The sequence below is a fragment of the Marmota monax genome, unplaced genomic scaffold (assembly GCF_021218885.2).
Source record: "Marmota monax isolate L192 unplaced genomic scaffold, Marmota_monax_Labrador192_F-V1.1 WCK01_AAM20220418_F8-fsc00206, whole genome shotgun sequence".
Classification (NCBI taxonomy): domain Eukaryota; kingdom Metazoa; phylum Chordata; class Mammalia; order Rodentia; family Sciuridae; genus Marmota; species Marmota monax.
The window spans coordinates 565,755-586,975 of NW_026694490.1; the positions used below are offsets into that span (position 1 = coordinate 565,755).

Sequence of the window (21,221 nt, forward strand, 5' to 3'; positions counted from 1 at the left end):
GGAGGAGCTAAGAGGAAGGCGGAGCTAAAGAAGCCTAACAGGAGCGGGGCGCAAGTGCAATTGTACGCGCCTCGCTGTGCCATGGCGGCGGCGCCGAGCACAGTCATCCTGCTGGCCGCGGAGTCTTCCCCTCAGGAAGCTACCGTCTCTGCCGCCTCCTCCTCCTACGTCGCCTGCGCGGCGGCGGCGGCGGCGGCCGTGGCAGTGATTGTGCCTGCCTCCTCCGCCACCTCCACCCCTGTCTGCCCGCTAGCCGATGGCTGTGGCGACGGCGGCGGCTTTGGCGGCTCCGGCGGCTCCACTATGGCGGCGGCGGGGAGGGGGGGCAGTAGTTTTAAAGTAGACACCCGCCCTTGCCTCAGAGAAGGTGAGTTCCCGTCCCGGGGTGCGGGGGCGGCCCCATCTCCTTCTCTACCTCTCTTCAGCTTGTCCGAAATCGGACTGGGCGCGGTTCGCCTCCGCCCCACCCCCCACCTGCTGTGGCGCAGTAAAGGCCAAACTCGCCCCGCCCCGCTCCGCTGTATTAGCCCTGAGTGTGCAAGATGGACTGAAGCCGAGGGGCTTCCCTACCTCTTCCCCTTCCCCGCAAAGGACTGGGGTCCTCAGGCAAAGGAACTGCAGGTACTCACAAGGCAGGAGTTAGAAGGGAAAAAATATGTATATAACACATTATTTCTCTCCCAGCCAGACGCTTTAGTGTGATGTAGAACGGAGGTGTGATTTGGGAAAAGAAGAGGCAAGGTAGAAGTGCTGTGGTCCTTGAGGGTCAGGGAAACGAAAGGGGAGGCTGATGGAGGAAGGGCACAGAAATCAAAGAGGAAAGAAAAGAAATGAGGGAGACCCCCCCTCCCCCATGAAATTCAATGTCCTGAAGTGTAGAAACTAGCAGTAGGCTATTTACAGAGAGACGGGGTTAGGATTTCCAGGAGGTTAGCTTGTATTCTTGGGCTTTCAAGTAGGATCGGTTGTATTTTAGGATCCAGCATATGGTGCAGAAGACTACTGGAGAAAGAGAGGCAGAGAGTTTGGCAGAAGTAGAGATTTCAGAGACCACTGGAGAGTTTTCTGTGGCTATTTGAGGTTGTATACTAGTAAAGCAAGGTTTACAGGCCCATCTTAAAGGTGCTTTGGGTTTGAATCAGTGCTATATTACTTACCAACACATACTACTCCTAACAAAAATGTATTTCTTGACTATTTCAATATAAATGGACTTTAGTTCACATGAAGTACGATATACTTGTAAACAGTCTACTAATATCAGACTTATAAAATGTACCTTTGAAATGTGTTTTAAAGCAGTTTTGGAAATGTTCTTAGATGGTGGAGACCGATATCATTGTAGAAGATCTCAGAGAATCTTGCCATTGTAAATTTTGTAATTTCCACTGTGTGCTTTGTTACTTTATCTTGCTAACTTACCTCCAAAGTGAAAGATTATGGATGCCAAAATTGAATAAAATAATTTAAGTTCCTTTTTATTGTAAAAGGACACCCCATTAAAATTACCCCATAAAAATTTGCTCTTCGCATTTGTAAATGATACATATTTGTGTGTGACATTCCATAATCTTTCATACCTTTCACTTTGGTGGAATGGCAAATCAATAAAAACAAATCCCTCACAATAATTGTTATAGGCACATTACAAAAATGCCACTTACTAAATATGGATATTAGAAATACACTGTAATATGATGGTGTTTTATTTATCAACTCTCTTAGCAAAAGTAACCTTTGAAAGATGGTAGAATCTTCAATCAGCTTGGATTTATGTCATTGTCCTAGGATGAAACTCCTAGATTTTTAAGTTTTATACCAAACTGTGCTGTAACCAGCAGGAAGGTGAGAGCAGTGTTATAGGCATCAAAATCACCACTCAATTTGGCTCTCATACCTGTTCACAGTTAAGGTTAAGGTCATCATTTCATGGGGGGAAAAAGAGGCTTTTGGCAGGCTCTCTAACTGGTTTGATTGTACTATCTTTGAATATATGCAAACATTAAAGGCTTTAAGAGATGTAAGTTCATAAAGTAGCAGCAACACCTTATCTGTATGAAGAGAACTCTGGCTTAGAAGTCCAGTGCTGCTAACTAATCCACTAGACTTGGTGTCCCTGAACAGGTTCTAAGCTTCCTGGATTTGGGTTTTGTCATTTCTGAAATGGGGGAATTGGACTGTCCAAACTCTTGAGTTAAATTTCATATCTAAAAGCATGAACCATGATTTTGGAGTTCTGCATTCCTTCGTGGGTCATTTGCATGGTTGTGTATAGGGACAGTAACTTACAAAATATAAGAAACCTTGACCAATAATCATCATCTGACATTCACTGAGTAATGAATTCCGTGTTGAATTAGGGTTCATACAATTTATTAGGGTATGAAAAACCAAGTATAATTGTTACCTAAAAATCATTTATCATTTCTTTTTAGCTAAATATCCATCATTAACTCTTCAGTCCAAATTAAAATTTTCTCACCTTTTCACTTCACAAATGGTGAATATTTGATATATCACACTGCCCAAAACACTGTTAGGCCTCAGTGGCTTTGTGAGGTTGTTATGAAAGTAGATAGTTTCAAAAGTCATAATTGCTGACAGTTACAGTGGATAAAGGAGAAAAGAGAAAAATGTTACTTGGTTGTGTGCCAGTATCATTTGCCCATTTGGTTTTTTGAAGTCTAGTTAGGATACAGCTCTAAAAGACACCAAAGGATTGTCAGGATTCCGCTTATTATAAGTCACCTCCTGATAAGATCATTAAATGTGATTTGAAAAAGCCTTTGCTGATACATTTGTTCTTTTCTTTCCTTTTTTTTTTTTGATACTAGGGATTGAACCCACGGTACAACTGAGCCATATTCCCAGTCCTTTTAATTTTTGCACAGGGAGAGACAGGGTCTCACTAAGTTGCTGAGGCTGGCCTCAAACTTGAGATCCTCCTGCCTTAGCCTCCTGAGTCACTGGAATTATAGGCATTTGCCACTGTGTCTGAGGCTTGATAAATTTTCATCTCCTGCTAAGATTCATGGATCTTGTCTCTCCTGGGTTGGCAATGGGCAAATGTAAATGGAAATCAGAAATTGTCAAGGAATATCAGAAACTGTAAAAAATGGGGTGTGAACAGACATATGAAAAAATTCAAACATATACACTCAATACACTCAGAATTCATGGTAAGGGGGGGGGTCATGAGATTTTGTAGAACATATTTCATTAAATGAAGTTTTTAAAAAATGTTCAATGGCTCAAACATGAATTTTCACCCAGTAATGATGTTATCTGTACTCATAGTAAAAACCAAAACAAAAAAATAAATGAAACTCCCTGTTCATTTGCTATTTTCTTTCAAGAAAAGGAAATTATGAAATAGTTGTTGTTTTAGATTCTTGCTTTTTATTTAGTTATTAATCCTTTTGCATAGCACTAGAAGTGTTTTGTTTTCATATTGTTCAATATAGTTTCAAGTCATATGTTAGTAAGTCCACCGTAAGAAAACCTAGTTACTAACCTTTCCTTCATTTATTCAGGGATCACTTAGTGAATACCTGTGTATGTGTGCCAGGCACTAGGCTTAGTGCTTAAAGATACACAGACAAAAGACACAGCTATACCGAAGAGCTCAATAGTATTTCTCAATATTAAAACTACAAAATAAACAAGTGGGAAAAATGTAGTTTTAAATAACTAATTGTGCTCCTGAATGAATTGTGTTCCATTGTTTGTTATAAATCTGCATTCTGATCATGGTGGTTTATATAATAGAGGCATACTAATGCACATTATATTTTCAGTCTAGTATATTTGTGAAGAATAATTAGTAAACTGTTAGAAATAATTTTTTTATTTTGTATTTCACAGGTTGGGGATGTCTGGAGAGAGGTTAATGAACATTTGTTAGTTTCTGGCCCTCTCTCTTTGGTGTCAATGTATGAAAATATTTACTAAGCTTAAAGAATAACTTAAGCAAGTTTCCTACCATATTCATTATATCTGTGAGAACTTTGATTCTTTCCCATCTGAAAACCAGTCTTACAGATCCAGTCACATTTATTAACCTGTTGGAATGAATGGCATGTATTTGGTGGCTTTCTGATGCAAAGTAGCTGTCATGGGATCAAGTAAGTTAATGGAGTACACAGGACCTAATTCAGTTTCTGACTTCAGAAGCATGAACCCTGAATTCACTAGCCACAAAGGTTTATGATTATAAAGGTCAAGGTTTAGTTGAAATAAAAATGACATAAATGTATAACATTTTATCTAGTACTTTTCAATTATTTTGTTAATTCCTTTTTATTTTGTAATTATTAATGTACAATGGGAAATGTCATTATCTGATTGTGATAATTTCTGTAAATTAGCCAAAACTTGGTAAACTAATGAATCAGACACTAACCTAATAACCTGAAAATTTAAGGATATTAGATGGCTTTATAGCTTTGAGTGTTCATCACGTTGACCAGTACAGATTTGTATTTCTAGCACAATTAATCTTTCTGAAAACTCCTTAAGAGGAGTGTGGTCTTTAAAACACCTTGGCAAGATTAACACAATTCCTCATTCTTCTATATCTTAGTATTGATGTGCTCTGGTCATTCTTTCCTGAGGTTATGATGGTATGCAAAAGATTTCAAAGGTCAAGCCAGCTTTTACCAAAAAATTCCTGTTTATTCAAGAATGTTTGAGAGAGATTATCTCTAAAGATGTAATCATGGAGAATATAGCACATGCACTCTTTGCACAATTAAAATGCATATTTCTCAAACTTCTCTGTGACTATGTTTATAGTATTACAGCCAACACTTTTGAGGTTTGCTCCATTTTGGTCACTTTATTTTAAACAGGATGTACAAGAAGTTCTTTACAATCCTGGATCTCTTTGCATCAAGATCAGTTAGACTATGAAATTCCCATTCAGCAATGAATTAAAACAGCTAATAGCAAGTTCTTGCCATAGATATATATATGATTTGTCCTTAGGAAGAGATTTGATGTTTGTATAACTAAACCTAATTGTTATTTAAGAAATGCAAGTAAGATTCATTTTATTCATACAGCCAGGTATATGTAGAATCACCTAATTTTAAGAAATTTAAACTGATTATCAGGCTAATCAAAGAACATTTCATAAAACAGAGAAAATTATATTTCCCCAAACTGAATAAATATGGTAATCTTCTGTTTCCTTTCCTCAGACATCCTGTAACATTTATAATTCCACAAATAAGTGTGGACCAAATTCATTTTTCTTTTCTGATCCAAGCCATAAGTGTTATATTTTTGTCACAAAAATCTATTTCATTTTAAATTGTCTGGTGTTATCTAGTAGTATTAGATAGGAGAACGTATCAAATATGATAATTTGGTTTTAACACACAGTTGCATTTTTGGAAGCAGAAGATAGTGATATTTTGCATTTTCATAATAGTGTAACTCTTCAAACTAGGCCCAGCCTAACAAAAGTCACTAAAATTAACTTTCTATCAAATGAATCCATCTTATTTTATTTCATTAAAGGCATATATTGTGGTATAAGCTGAATCAAATATTTTTATATCGTAATCCTTTAATCCCCAAGTCCATAGAACATGAGCTGTTCGTATTCATAATTATGGTTTACTGATTAGTATTTCTCTGATATTACTATTGTCTTTCCCTGGACTACTACAGTTATTTTCTGGACCAAATCCAACTGAATCTAGAATTATATCTTTTAAATTTTAGTCACCCCATTCATTTATTTCCTGTAACCTCCCTGGGCCTTAGCTTCCTCATTTATGAAATGAGGACATTAGGATGGATTCGTCCTGAATTGGAGGCAGTTTTGCCCCTCAGGGGACATTTGATTATGTCTGGATATGGTTTTGTTTTTTACAACTAGGGAATGCTACTGACATCTTATTGATAGAGGCCAGGGATGCTGTCAGATATACCTACAATGCATAGGACAGCCTCTCACAACAAAGAATCATCTGACCCAAAGTAACAATAATATCAAGAATGAGAAATTTTAGACTAGATGATCTTTCAGATAACCTGACCTGAACTAAAATGTTTATGCATAATATTAAGTAAAAACTCAAAAGTGTTTGGATTGGTAAAAAAGTATACTTTTATTAAAGTGTGTACATGTTGAATGAAAAAAACTTTTATCTCATTTAATATTTGCCAAATCCTTGGAATTACATATGCATTTCTGTACTTCTTAGATGAAAAATCAGTTTAGAGTAATTAAATAATTTCTTGAAGTTTATATAGTTACAAGTACAAATGGGATTTGAATATATTTAAACAACTCAAAAGCTTAACTTGTTTTCTCTTACTACCCAGTGAATAGGTCATAGTTCTCTCCCATTCCAAATTATTATGAAAGCTTTATTTTTTTCAGATCATGTAAATATTTCCTGTAGTAAAGAAATAAAGAGATAAACACTTTTATTTTTATTTTTGCAGTGCTGGGGGTTAAACCCAGTGACTTGTGAATGCTGGACAAATACTCTGCCCCTGAGCCACATCCCCAAACCAACAGTTTTATTAATAGAACATTGGGGTTGATTCATTCTCCCACCAAAGGCTAAAGCCACACTTAAATGTAATAAAATACATTACATTGAATTATGAACACTCTTGTCAGATTCCATTTATAATTTGTCACAAAATTACTCTTTCATTCAAATAATCCTCATAAATATTTCTCAGGAGGTTCACTTACACTGTGGTAGCAAACAAAAAACGTTTATCACTTGCTCTTGCATTTTCTTCTCAGTAATGGATTCACTCTGGGGCATTTGTTTTCATGCACTGATTCCAGAAGAAGAAGGTGCTTTTATCTTTTATTTTCTCAATATTTAAAAAGTTTTGCAAAAAAATTGCCTAAGTATTTTAAGTGTGCCATTTAGTGGCATAAAAGCACATTCATAATGCAGTGTAGGCTTTACAGTGATTCATTTCCAGAACTTTTCCATTGTTCCAAACTGAAACTCTGTACCTGTAGGTAATAGTTTTGTTATATGACTATGTTTCTCCACTCTGTACAACTTTCTGACATGTCTAACTTCTGGAAAATAACATATTTAAAAGTTATGCTTAATTTGTTAACAGTTGACAACCTGAGGAAATACAGTTTATTATGACCACAAGGCACAAAGCAAAGCAGTTTTACCCTCTTTACCATAATGGGACCATCCATTAAACATTATTTTATCTTTTCCATATCCTATCATTTTAAGCCCTTATTCCATTGCAGATTTATTTTTTCCCATTTCCACTCTAGTTTTTGTGACAGTTATTTCCTATTTCTCATTACACGTATGTTAAAATGTAAAGAAATGATGTTAGCATTAGAAATTCCTGTGTTTCAACGACAGTACATCCCTGTCCATATTTGAGAGCATTCTGTTGTATCATTAAGATCTCAATACTGTTTCACTAAAGTAAGTTTTGATTCTGAGAATAAAATCTTGCTCTGCTATCTGTTAATCTTTTCCAAGTTCATAGTAGCATAAAAATTTAAGTACCATGGAATGAAGAACAGTTCAGAAGCACTATGCTAGAAATATTAAAATAACATTCCAGAGATTGACTGGGGGCATTTACCTTACCATGTTCTATGACATTTATTCAGTACAAATGAGAGATGAATTTATACTTTGTAGCATTCAGTATATTGTCATTTGATATTCTAATGTATAATCTATATTTTTTACCCTACATCTCCTAACTTCTTACTGAATTGGATTGAAAGCTATAAGACCCAACATGCTATGAATTTTGTGTATTTATTTGCAGAGAAAAAAATGAGCTCTTTATACCAATCTATAACAAGAATGTTACATGCAAAAAAATTCTTTTTTGACACTTGTAATAATGACTTAAACAATATAATTGGTGATAGAAAGGTTGTGTGTGTTTTTGCAAAGAAATATTTTGGGGAGAGCCAGCTTTAGGGTTTGGACATAGACAAGAAATTAAAGGGAAGGAAGGAGTAGGGGGAGAAATATCGATTTTTTTAGGCCCTTAAAGTTCCATGTTTACAGTAAGGCTTCTTAAAATGTTAAGTCATCTTTTTTGTTTCTGATTGTCTTATTATGTGGATGCAGCTAAAATATTTATGTCCTCTGTAAGTGTTCCACCAAAATTCTGCTTCTATACGTATTCCTATCTAAAAGAAAACTTTTTTCCACCAATCACCATAAAAAATATAAAGTCAAGTACAACAGAAATCTGAAAGGTTGTGATATGTTCTTAGTCATACAGTAAGTAAATAGCAGGATGACAACAGTAATGCAGTCTCTTACTCTGGTGTTTTTTTTTGTTTTGTTTTTTGTTTTTTTTGTACTTGGGATTGAACCCAGGGGCACATTACCACTGAGCTACATCCCCAGCTCTTTAAAAAATTTATTTATTTTGACCTGGATTGGGGGGGGGTCTCACTAATTTGCTGGGGCTGGCCTTGAAATTGTGATCCTCTGGCCTCAGCCTCCATGTTGCTGGAATTACAGATGTGCACCACTTCTCCAAGCTACTCTGGTGCTTTTTACAACTCTGTTTATGGAATTAAGAAACAGTGTAAAACTGAATGTAACAACTAACCAATAAATACATTTGTTTAATATTCTAATCAATTAAGGAAGAAAAGATCTTGGAAAGACTGTAAAGAAGAAAAGAGGATGACACAAACCCCCAGGTTTCCTCATGTCTTCAGCTATGCTTTGGTTCCCATTACTAGCAGAAATAGTTTCTAAGTTCCAGTTCTTTTTTATAGACAGGGTCTCACTAAATTGTTGAGGCTGGCTTTGAGTTTGTGATCCTCCTGCCTCAGCCTCCCGAGCCACTGGGATTACAGGCATGCACCACCTTGCCTTACTCCCATTTTTTACCAGAACACTTACTTTTAATTTGTGGCACATCATGGGTATTTAGTAAATAATAATTTCTTTCCCCACCATCTTCCTCACAGCCAACATCATCTGCTTACCTGACTTCTAATTCAACATCTGTTCCCTGAAATTATCCTCCCCTCTAGGCCTTCACACTGAGACAGGCTGAGAAACATCTGTACTATGAGCACCAGTTTCCTCTCCCACTCTCAGAATTGGCTATTGGCCATTTATTTCTGGGAGTTCAAAAGTCATGTCTCAAATAGTGGAGGAAGCGGGTAGGGTGGGTCTAAAGAAACAATTATTTAGCATATCATGAATGCTGAGCCTAGAAAGGAAGTTTCCCATTCCAGATTTTGCCACCTCTTTTTTGTTGTAACTGGGAGTTGAACTCTAGAGTATTATACATGCTAGACGAGAATTCTACCATTGAGCAATGCGTCCAACTCAAGACTTTGGCCTTCTTGAGAACCACCTCAAGGAAACCTTGGGTCAACATATATTTGAATCCTGGCTCTGACACTAAATGTGTAACTTTGGGAAAACCACTTAATCTCTCCAAATCTCACATATCACTTTTAGAAAGCGAAGATCATCACATCCATGTCAAAATTTAGGGGCCATGCAACTTGAGAAGAATTTGTCAGTACAGGGTGACCTCTAAGAAACAGTATTCAAATTACTTCTCAATAGAAATTCACCACCCACAATCCCCCAGATGACAAATTCAGAATCCAGAAAGATCTTGAAACACTAGAATGATGAACTGAATCTAAGAAGATGAAATTTAAATGGAACTAATGTGTTATGGTTTAGATAATAGGTGTCACCCCCCAAGCTCATGTGTTAGACAATGCAAGAAAGTTTAGAGTCGAAATGATGGGATTATGAGAGCCATTATCTAATTGGTGTATTAATCCACATCAATGGATTAAATGGATGGTAACTGTAGGCAGGTATGTTATGGCTGGAGGATGTGGGTTACTAGGGGCATTCCTTTGATTTATATATTTGTTCCTGGTAAGCAGAGCTCTCTCTGCTTCCTGGTGGCTATATTCTGAGTTGGTTTACTCCACTGTGTTTCCACCATGATGTTCTGCTTCTCCTTGGAATCAAAGCAATGGAGTTGGCCATCTATGGACTGAGACATCTTAAACCATGAGCCAAATAAACTTTTCCTCTTAAATTTTTCTTGTTGGGTCTTTTGGTCACAGCAACAAAAAAGCCGATTAAACAAAAAGTATATACTGGGTCTGTTTAGGGGTCCAGAAATGTTTCTGATTATGTAACTGTGCCCTGCAGGAACACAGATTAATCAGCCCTAGGTGAAGTAGAACCAGATGTTTGAGTCAAAAGTTAGCTGAGCATGAGTCAATTGATGTGACCCCCACAAGTAGTTGCTAAGAGCCATATAAATTTTGTTTTTTTACCATAACTTTAAAAAAGAAGATGATCCCATTTTACTTGTTTGTTGTTATTGTGACCCTATTAAAGAGATTGTGTTAGTTATGAATGGCAAGGATTTAGGCAAACTAATAAGAGGACTAGAAATCATGCCATATGAACTAACTGGGATTAACTCACAAAAGGGGTAAAGACAAAGGAAAGGAAGAAAAAGCAATAGCTCTTTTAAAGGACTGAAGGAATATTAGAAGAGGGGTCATACTCACCATGTCTTCAAGAAATGAAACTAGGCCCCATGGAAGCTCTAGATGGTCCCTACACCAACAGCATCAGTATTTCCAGGGAACTTTTTAGAAATGTAATTCTTGAGCTCAATCTCAGAACTACAGAATAAAAAAAAAATTCTAGCTGTGTGAATCCAGTGATCTCTTATGACAATTCTCCAGGAAATCCTGATATACACTAAAGTTAAGAAATCCTACACTAGGAAAACAACTTTCAGTTCAACAGAAGCCTGGAAAATTCTTAAAAGATAGCATTAGTTCTCAACTCTCACTATGCAACTGAATCACCCAGGAAACTAAAATAAACAATGAATGGGAAACACTTAGATTCTTATTAATTAATGTGGGATGGAGCCTTGGAATTGGCCTGTTTAAATTGGTGATTCTGACGGGCAGCCAAGGGTAAGATGATGGAAAGCTGAATGAGGTCAATAGTTATGCTTTTTCAGAGAGTACAGCCAAACACCAGCTTCTCAGAAACCTGCTTAAACACAGATTCTTGGGCTTCAACCGTGGAGAGATTTGAATAGTGCCGAGGAATTTGGGCATTCACTCATTCATCCTTTTTTTCTTCTAAAACCTTTACAGATTAGACTAAACATAGTTTAGCCTGATAAGTAACATTCTAAATGACAAGATCTTTTTACAGTTCATTTTACTCACCAAATAAATATTGGACCATCATTGTGTGTAAGAATCTGAGCCTGTCCTATAAGGAAGGGTTCCCATCATGTTGATCATCATAGTCACTTGTGGATAAATTGAACCACCCACAGAAATTTTGATTTTAATTCAGTATGTATGATTTTGAAAAGCTTCACATGTGAATTTGATGTGAAACCCCGAGAAGAATTTTACATAAAGAATTGTTGCTGAAAATTAGAGTAGAATTAATCATTTAAATTAAGAGAGTTACTATTTATATAAAATTTGGGGAAAGTATTTCAAGTCAATTTTAAGTGTGAATCATCACTTCAGCATCATCTTTTATAATTTTATGTTTTCATTTTTGATTCACTGAAGTCGGGACATCAGCACATTCATATAAAATTCTCCCACAAAGAGAATTTGCCACTGACAAACAGTTGTAGATACATTCATTGGATGTAATGCCAAAGCTCCACCTCTTACATCAGAAAAAACATTACTGAAGTTTATTTGTAATAGATGTAAAGGCTTATAATATTCACAGAAAGTTCTTATCTCAGTCTTTAATATCTTCGAGTTTTGATAGACATGACTTTCTTTTCTTTCTATGCCCACTGCCCCTCTTCTAGTTCAAGCCTCAGGTCTTCCATGGACACTTAACTGATATGCCAATTTTAAATCACTCCTTTTGTCTATTGTTTACAGAATTAAATCCAAATTCCCTAATGAATCTCATTATGATTTGACGCTATTCTTTTTTTTTCCAGTGTTATTCTTCATACTCTTTTACCTTCCTTGAAATACCATTATTCTACTTTTTATAATTTTGCATGTCTTTTAATGCTTAGTTCAAATTCTGTTCTCTTCTATGAAGTTTTCTCCAAAATTTTCAGCAAGAATACACTATACTTTCTTATGCCTTATAGCATATAAAATATTTTGGTTTTCAGATTTTAGCACTTTCTATACACATATTATCTTCCTTACTGAATTGTACATTACTTGAGATTAGGAATTACTTAGTTTGCATTCCCAATACGTAAAATGGTTATATATATATATATATATATATATATATATATATATATATATATATGTATATTAAAACAAAATTTACTTTCCAACTTGATCACATAACATGTGACAGGTTAGTTTTGGTTCACTGAATCACAATTTCCAAACTTTTGGAATGTCAAAAATACCATTTACCATATGCATTTGTCTTAAATTCAAAAGAGATAATTTGTCACCTTGTTTGACTCACAGAAAACCTTCAATGTTCAATCATTTTTCTACCTCTTTTCAAAACACCTACCATAATACTTTGGATCTAAATACAATAAATATCAGTAAAGCTAAATTATATCCAAAGACACTTGAGGGCCTGAACTAGGTGGTGTTAAGTGGCATTAAGAGGTAAATAGGAAAGGATGTTATGTTATAATTGATATGAATTAGTGATTTTCTAGGGACAATGGATGGAATTTTGAGCCTGAGGATATTATATCATTCCTCATCAAGACCCAGGCCTTGTTTGAGGAAATGAGTCAAAGGCAATCTAGGCAATATTATCCTAAAGGAAAAGTTATAGGGACACCAGCAATTTCCTGGACTTTATGGAAGTGATCTGGAATACCAGTAATGAAAAACTGGGTGGAAAAATCCAGCCTTCTTGTTTACCAACTTGAGTGTCAATTTCAGATTGTCTCAGTAGTGAAGAAACTTGGAATTAAAGGTTGATCTAGGAGAGAAATCAGAGTAAAATTTTTGGAATTCTTGAATCTATAAATTAGTGGTTCCCTACTTCTGAAAGAAATGCTTCTGCAGGGTGTGATGCCCCATGCCTATAATGCCAGCCACTAGGGATGTTGAGGTAGGAGAATCACAAGTTTTAGGTGATTCTCATCCTCATCCTCAGCAACTTTTAGGTCCTGAGAAACTTGGTGAGACCATGTCTGAAAATAAAATATAATAAAAAGGCTTGGGGATATGGCTCAGTGGTTAAGCGTCCCTGGGTTCAATTCCGGGTAACAAAGAAAAAAGAAAGAAAAAAAGAAACACTTTTTCAGTAATGTTATAATGCCACCACAGGATAATTAGTGATACTTATAAACTTCTTATTCCTTGTTTCTGTTTGGGGAAGTCTTTATTTATCTTTAATTTCTGAAGGGCTGCTTTTGTGGGTATGTTATTTTTGGTAGTTATTTCCTGCATCATCTTGAATACATTTTCCCATGTTCCTGGTCTATAAGGTCTCTGCTGAAAAATCCACATTGAGAAGTTAAGATTATGACACTGTGCTTACATTGCATATAGCGGTTATTACTGAAATAAGGAAAGTCCTGAAATAGATTTTGGATAACCTTTTTACTTTGCTGATGTTAGAGTCAGATAAATCATATATTTTAGGATAATCTCAAAATCAATTCAGAGGTGATGTGATAAATTATAGGGATAAACTTGTAAATATTAATTCTTTTATGACATGTTTCTAATTACAGTTATTCTAATCTTGAACATGTAATTTTTAAAGTAACTTTAATTTTTAAAATTCAGTCCATAGAAAGGTATTGAAAATTAAGCTTAGTGAAAGATACCTCACTTAACTTTTAAAGTAAGTATCTTTAATTGTTTTTATGTAAGTGTAGTTATTCCTTCTATTTTTGGTATTCATTTTCATAGAAAAACTTTCCATCTTTTCACTTTCTACATGTGTTCTTAACATGTGAAGTGAGTGTCTTATAGGCATCATGTGTTTGGGTCTTGCTTTTTTATCCATTCAGCTACTCTCTTTGGATTGGAAAATTTAATCTATTTATATTCAAGATAATTATTGAAATGTTAAGATTTAATAATGTCATTTTATTAATTGCTTTATGTCTCCTTTCTCTTCTTCCTCTCTTACAGTATTCCTTTATGATTGATTTTCTCTGATGTTATGCTTTGATTCCTTATATTTCACTTTTTGTGTATCTAGTATAAATTTTGCGTTATGGTTACTATAAAGATTTCAAGAACATCTCATAGATATAACAGGCTACTTAAAGCTAATAACAACTTTGATCATCTAAAACCATTTCACACTTCTTTACTCCTCCCACATTTTATATTTTTTTAGATGTTGATGGACCTTTATTTTATTCATTTATTTTTATGTGATGCTGAGAATTGAACCTGGTGCCTCATACATGCAGGGCAAGCACTGTACCACTGAGCCACATCCCCAGCCCACATTTTATATTTTTGATGTCACAGTTTATATTCTTTTATATGTGTATCCTTTAACAAATTATTGTAGCTACTATTATTCTCAAAAGTTTTATTTTTTAGCTTCATTATTAACAATATAAGTGATTTACCCACCACCATTTCAGTACTAGTATATTCTGAATTTATATGTGTACTTACTTTACCAGTAAGTTTTACACACTCCTACATTTTCATGTTACAAATTAATATCTTTTCCTTTCAGCTGGAAGAACTTCCTTTAGCATTTCATGTAAGACAAGTCTGGTGGAGATTTATTCCCTATTTCTGTTTGTCTGGAGAAGTCTTTATCTTTAACTTCTGAAGGGCTGCTTTTGTGTGTATGTTATTTTTGGTAGTTTATTTACTTCATTATCTTGCATACATTATCCCACATTCCTGGTCTTTGGGGTCTCTTCTAGGAAATCCACTGCTGGATTTTTTTGTTATGCTGACACTCCAGCACAGGGACGTGAGCATTCTAGGCAAGCACTGTTCCACTGAGCTAGATTATCAGCTTTCACTGCTAGCTGTTTTGAAACTCCTTTGTATGTTATTTGCTTCTTTTCTCTTGCTGCTGTCAAGATCCTCTCTTTGTCCTTGATATTTGATAATTTCATTATAATTTGTCTTGAGATACTCTTATTTGAATTGAATCTGATTTGATACCTTTGCTCTTCCAGTATTTAGATATTTATACTTATCCAAATTTGGAAAGTGTTCTTTGTTTTTTAAAAAAAAAATTTATTTGTTCCTTTTTGTTATACATGACAGTAGAATGTAATTTGACATATACATACATGGAGTATAACTTCCCATTCTTTTGATTATACATGATGTGGAGTTACACTGGTTGTGTATTCACATATGAACATAGGAAAGTGATTTCTGATTCATTCTACTGTCTTTCCTATTCCCATACCCTATCCCTTCCCTTCATTCCCCTTTGTCTAATCCAAAGTATTTCTGTTCTTCATCATCCCCTTTTATTATGTGTTAGCATCCACACATCAGAGAGAACATTTGGACTTTGGTTTTTTGGGGGAATTACCTTATTTCACTTAGCATGATAGTTTCCAGTTCCATCCACTTACCAGCAAAAACTATATTTTCATTCTTTTTTATGGCTAATATAACATTGTATATATATATACCACATTTCTTTATCCATTCATCTATTGAAGGGCACCTAGGTTGGTTCCATAGCTTAGCTATTATAAATTGAGCTGCTACAAATGTTGATGTGGCCGCATCACTATAGTATGCTAATTTTAAGTCCTTTGGGTATATACTGAGGATTGGGAGGACTAGGTCAAATGGTGGTTCCATTCCAAGTTTTCTGAGGAAGTTCCATACTTCATTTCAGAGTGGTTGCACCAAATTGCAGTTTCAACATAAATGTATGAGTGTACCTTTTCCCTCAATTCTCACCAACATTTATTGCTACTTCTATTCACAATAATTGCCATTCTGACTGGAATGAGATGAAATCTCAATGTAGTTTTAATTTGCATTCCTCTAATTGCTAGTGATGTTGAACTTTTTTTCATATATTTGTTGACCATTCATGTTTCTTCTTTTGAGAAGTGTTTGTTTAGTTACTTTGTCCATTTATTGATTGGGTTATTTGACTTTTTTGGTGCTAAGTTTTATGAGTTCTTTGTATATCCTGGAGATTAATGATGTATCTGAGGTGCAGGTAGCAAAGATTTTCTTCACTCTGTATGCTCTCTCTTCACATTATTTATAGTTCCCTTTCTTATGAAGCAGCTTTTTAGTTTGTTATCATCCCATTTATTGATTCTTGATTTTAATTCATGTGCTTTAGGAGTCTTGTTGAGGAATTAGGTTTCTAAGCTGACTTAACGGAGAGTTGGGCCTAGTTTTTCTTCTAATAGGTGCAGGGACTCTGGTCTAATGCCTAGGTCCTTGATCCACTTTGAGTTGAGTTTTGTGCAGGGTAAAAGACAGGGGTCTAATTTCATTTTGTTACATATGGATTTCCAATTTCCTCAGCACTAGAGGTTATCTTTTCTCCAAAGAATGTTTGTGATGCCTTTGTCTAATATGAGACAACTGTATTTATGTGTGCTTGTCTCTGGGCCTTCTATTCTGTACTATTGGTCCTCATGTCTGTTTTGGTGTCAATACCATGCCGTTTTTGTTACTATAAGTCTGTAGTATAATTTAAAGTCTGGTATTGTGATGCCTCATGTTTCACTTTTCTTGCTCAGGATTGCTTTGGCTATTCTGGGGCTCCTATTTTTCAAAATGAATTTCATGACTGCTTTTTCTATTTCTATGAAGAACATCATTGGAATTTTAATAGACATTGCATTAAATCTGTAGTGTGCTTTTGGTAATATGGCCATTTTGACAATATTAATTTTGCCTATCCAGGAACATGGGCAGTCTTTCCATTTTCTAAGGTCTTCTTCAATTTCTTTTCTTTAGAGTTCTGTAGTTTTCATTGTAGACAACTTTTACCTCTTTTCTTAGTTTGATTCCCAAATATTTTTTGAGGCTATAGTCAATGGGATAGTTTTCCTAATTTCTCTTTCAGTTGATTCATCACTGATGAATAAGAATGAAATTGATTTGTGGATATTAATTTAAAATCCTGCTACTTTACTGAATTTATTTATGAGTTCTATCAGTTTTCTGGTGGGATTTTATGGGTGTTCTAAATATAGAATAATGTCATTGGCAAGTAGGGATAGTTTGAGTTCTTCTTTTTCTATTCATATCTCTTTAATTTCTTTCTTGTAATTGTTCTGGATGGAGTTTCCAGGACTATGTTGAATAGAAATAGTGAAATAGGGCATCCCTATCTTGTTCCTGTTTTTAGAAGCAATGCTTACAATTCTCTATTTAGAATGATGTTGGATATGGATTTAGCATATATAGTTTTTACAATGTTGAGGTATGTTGCTACTATTCCTAGTTTTTCTAGGGTTCTGAGCATGAATTGATGCCCTACTTTTTCAAATGCTTTTTCTGCATCTACTGAGATAATCATGTGATTCTTGTTTTTAAGTTTGTTTCAGCTTCATTGATTTCAGTTATTTCCTGTCTTTTGCTGCTTTTGGTGTTGATTTATTCTTCTGTTTTGAGGGCTTTGAAATGTAATATTAGGTTATTTATTGGGTGACTTTCTGTCCTTTTAATGAAGGACCTCTGTGGGATGAACTTTACTCTTAAAACGCCTTCATAGTGCTCCAGAGATTTTGATAAGTTATGTCACTATTCTTATTTACCTCTAAGTATTTTTTGTTATCCCTGATTTCTTCTGCTATCCATTGGTAATTCAATAGCATATTATCTAGTCTCCAAGTGTTAGAGTAGCTTCTATTTTTTGTCATTGATTTCTAATTTAATTCCATTATGATCTGATAGAATAAAGGTATTATCTCTATTTTTTTGTATTTGCTAAGAGATGCTTTGTGGCTTAAGATATGGTCTATTTTAGAGAAGGATCCACATACTATTGAGAAGAAAGTGAATTCAGTCATTGATGGATGGAACATTTTGTATATGTCTGTTAAATCTACATTATTTATATTTTTCAGTTCTATAGATTATTTAGTTTGTTTGGAGGGTGTATCCAATGTTGAGAGAGATGTGTTAAAGTCACCCAGTATTATTGAGTTGTAGTCTATTTGATTCTTGAAGTTCAGAAGGGTTTCTTTGATGCACATATATGCTCCGTTTTGGGGACATAAATATTTGTTATACCTTGTTTTTGTTTAATTCCCTTAAGCAGTATGAAATGTTCTTCTTTGTTCCTTCTTATTGACTTTGGCTTGAAGTCCACTTTATCTCATATGAGGATAGAGACCCCTGCCTGTGTACAAGATCCATGTGAATAATATTTTTCCCCATCCTTTCACCTTCAGTCTGTGAATGTCTTTGCCTAAGAGGTGAATCTTTTGGAGACAGCATATTGTTGGATCTTGTTTTTTAATCCAGTCTGTCAGTTTGTGTCTGTTAGTTGATGAGTTTAGGCCATTTATCTTCAATGTTATTGAGAAATGATTTTTATTCCCTGACATTTTGATTTAATTCTGGTTTTGACTTTGAGTCAGTTTCTCCTTTGATTGACTATTCTTCCAGTGTAGGTTCTCCCTTTTCTGCTTTTCACATGTATTTTTCATGAACTATTTTATTGAGTATGTTTTGTAGTGTAGGCTTTCTAATTGTGAATTCTTTTAACTTTTGTTTATCATGGAAGTTATTTATTTCATCATCAATTCTGAAGCTTAATTTTGCTGGGTATAATATTCTTGGAAGGCATCCATTTTTCTTTTAGAGCTTGGTATATATTATTCCACGACCTCTCAGCTTTGGGGATCTATGTTGAGAATTGAATTGAGATCTAGATTGGTTTCACTCTAAATGTAACCTATTATTTTTCTCTGAAATCCTTTAAAATTCTATCCTTGTTCTGTTTGTTAGGCATTTTCATAATAACGTGAGTTGGTGTCGGTCTGTTGTAATTTTGTACATTTGGGGGACTTTAAGCCTCCTGTATTTGATTTTCTATTTCATTCTTTAGATTTTGGACATTTTCTGATATTATTTCATTGAAAAGATTGTGTATTCCTTTGGTTTGTATATTGAGCCTTCATCTATCCTGATAAATCTTAAATTTGGTCTTTTCAGGTTATTCCATATTTCTTATAATTTCTGTTCATGATCTCTTAACATCATTTCTCCATGGTCATCTTTATTTTCAAGATTATGTATTTTGTCTTCATTGCCTGTCTTTCAAATGGTCTAGTCTGTTGGTGATGCTTTCTGTTAAATTTTTAATTTGGTTTATTGAACCCTTCATTTTCAGGATTTCTGCTTGATTTTTTTTCAGAATCTTTTTTTTATTGAAGTGATTTTTCACTTCATGTATATTCTCTCTGCCTTCACTCCTTACACCATCCTTTACCTCACAGATCAGTTTAATTTTGTACATACTAAATTCCTTCAATGATATTTCTTCACAGTGATATTGATGGATTCTGTTATTGAAGTATCTTGGTTTGTTTGGGGGCAATTTGTTCAGTTGCTTTTTCATGTTGTTTGTGTATATACCCATCTAACAGTATGGATCTGAGGCAGTAGAATTTCTATCCTGTGGACTTGTAGTGTCCCTGAGGCTTTCCTGTACCTCACTGTTTATGGGGAGATAAATAATAACAACCACCAATGCAAATATACAGCTTTAAAACAAATAGCTCCTGCTATGACATTTACAATGATAATTGTCACAATAAACAGAAATGATATAATCAGTTATTGCCCACAGTAAAAATAGTAAGTTTGAAAAGGGTTTACAATTTAAAATGGTGGACTGAAAGAACAGAAGTGATATAGGGTTGGGCACAGTGTGCACCCCTGTAATCCCAGCAGCTCAGGAAGCTAAGGCAGGAGGATCATGAGTTAAAAACCAGCCTCAGGTAAAGCGATGTGCTAAGCAAATCAGTGAGACCCTGTCTCTAAATAAAAATACAAAATAGGCCTGGGGATGTGGCTCAGTGGTTGAGTGCCCATGAGTTCAATCCCTGGTACCCCACTCCCAAAAAAGAAGTGATGTAGGATGTGATGATTATGAGAGAGGAGATGAGAAGATAGAAGTAAAATTAAGGGAAGAATGAAAAAGAGAATAATAGAGATTGGCTATAAGCAGAAGAGAAAGAGAATCAAGGGAAACTTAAGAGAAGTGTGTGTGTGTGTGTGTGTGTGTGTATAATGTAAATTTTTTAAAAATGAAAATTAAAAAATACAAAACAAAACTGAAATATACTAATCAAACATTGTATCCTCAAAATACTGATCCATGAAAAATAACTAGCTTCAAAAATGCTAGAAATGAGAAAAAACAAATATGAATATGTATTAATGTCCATGAACCATTAAGGTCACAATTAAACAGAGGAAAGCAATAAAAAGAACCTCAATGAAAAGTTAAAGAATTGTGTTGGTTGGAATTAAAAATATTCTCAGTTTCCCTTCTCAGCACTGTTTGGTGGGGTTGCTGAAGAGAGGGAGGTAATCCTGTAGGTGGAACTCATGTAGGCAGGGTTTAGGCTTAGGTGGATGCAGGTTCTTTGCTAAATGCCAATTGGTCTGGAGATATTAAATCAGTTCCCTCCAGGGCCCAGTACTTGCTGATCCACATTGAAAGACTGTATTCCAGGGATCTCTCCTGGGTTCTACTCATGTAGTCAAGGAGCCAATTCTTAGTCTACTACATCACCTGCAAACCTGTTTCCTGGTCTTGGGTACAGTCTCCAAACTCAATCTCTCCCGCCCCCACTCTTTCGAATTCCTGGCCAGATGTTTCTTTCCCCAGCTGGTTCTTCAAGCAACCTGGTTGGAGGAGTAGGAGGAGAGCCATGTGGGTTTCTACGACCTGTTGACCCATGTGTAAACCTCTCTCCACATTTGATTTTCTCCTGGTCACTTAGGCACACTCTATGTTGTCCAATGTGGGTTTGCCAGGACTGCTTTTCAGGCCAAATTTAGGTTAGTCAGGCATTGGCTTCCCCAGCTGCCAGCTTCAATTCTTCAGCTGCAAATGTTTTTTTTTTTTTTTTTCCTCTGTCCACACACAGCCAGGAGAGATGCAGTTTCCTTCCTGCATGAGGATATTGTGTAGCACACCTTTAGGTTTAGTCAGGCAGTCTCTTTGATCTCTAAACTCTGTGTACCTGGACATGCCTCAGTCCTCCTAAAAATGTGGGTTTCTTTAATTCCCTTA

General features: G+C 35.3%; 1 protein-coding gene across 11 annotated transcripts in view; it reads left to right on the plus strand.

Moving 5' to 3' along the window:
- The first annotated feature begins 46 nt into the window (after window positions 1-46).
- The window catches only part of Zmat1 (zinc finger matrin-type 1), a 51,540-nt gene continuing 30,365 nt past the window's right edge, over window positions 47-21,221 (plus strand). For 7 of the 11 annotated variants that reach the window (XR_009224411.1, XR_009224412.1, XM_046419173.1 and 4 more), the window contains exon 1: window positions 47-367. Coding sequence is in view for 5 of the 11 variants with exons in the window: in XM_046419173.1 (XP_046275129.1) it covers window positions 82-367 (286 nt within the window). In the remaining 6 variants the exon portion in view is untranslated. The other 4 variants (XM_046419177.2, XM_046419178.2, XM_058571247.1 and 1 more) reach the window with 2 other exon arrangements.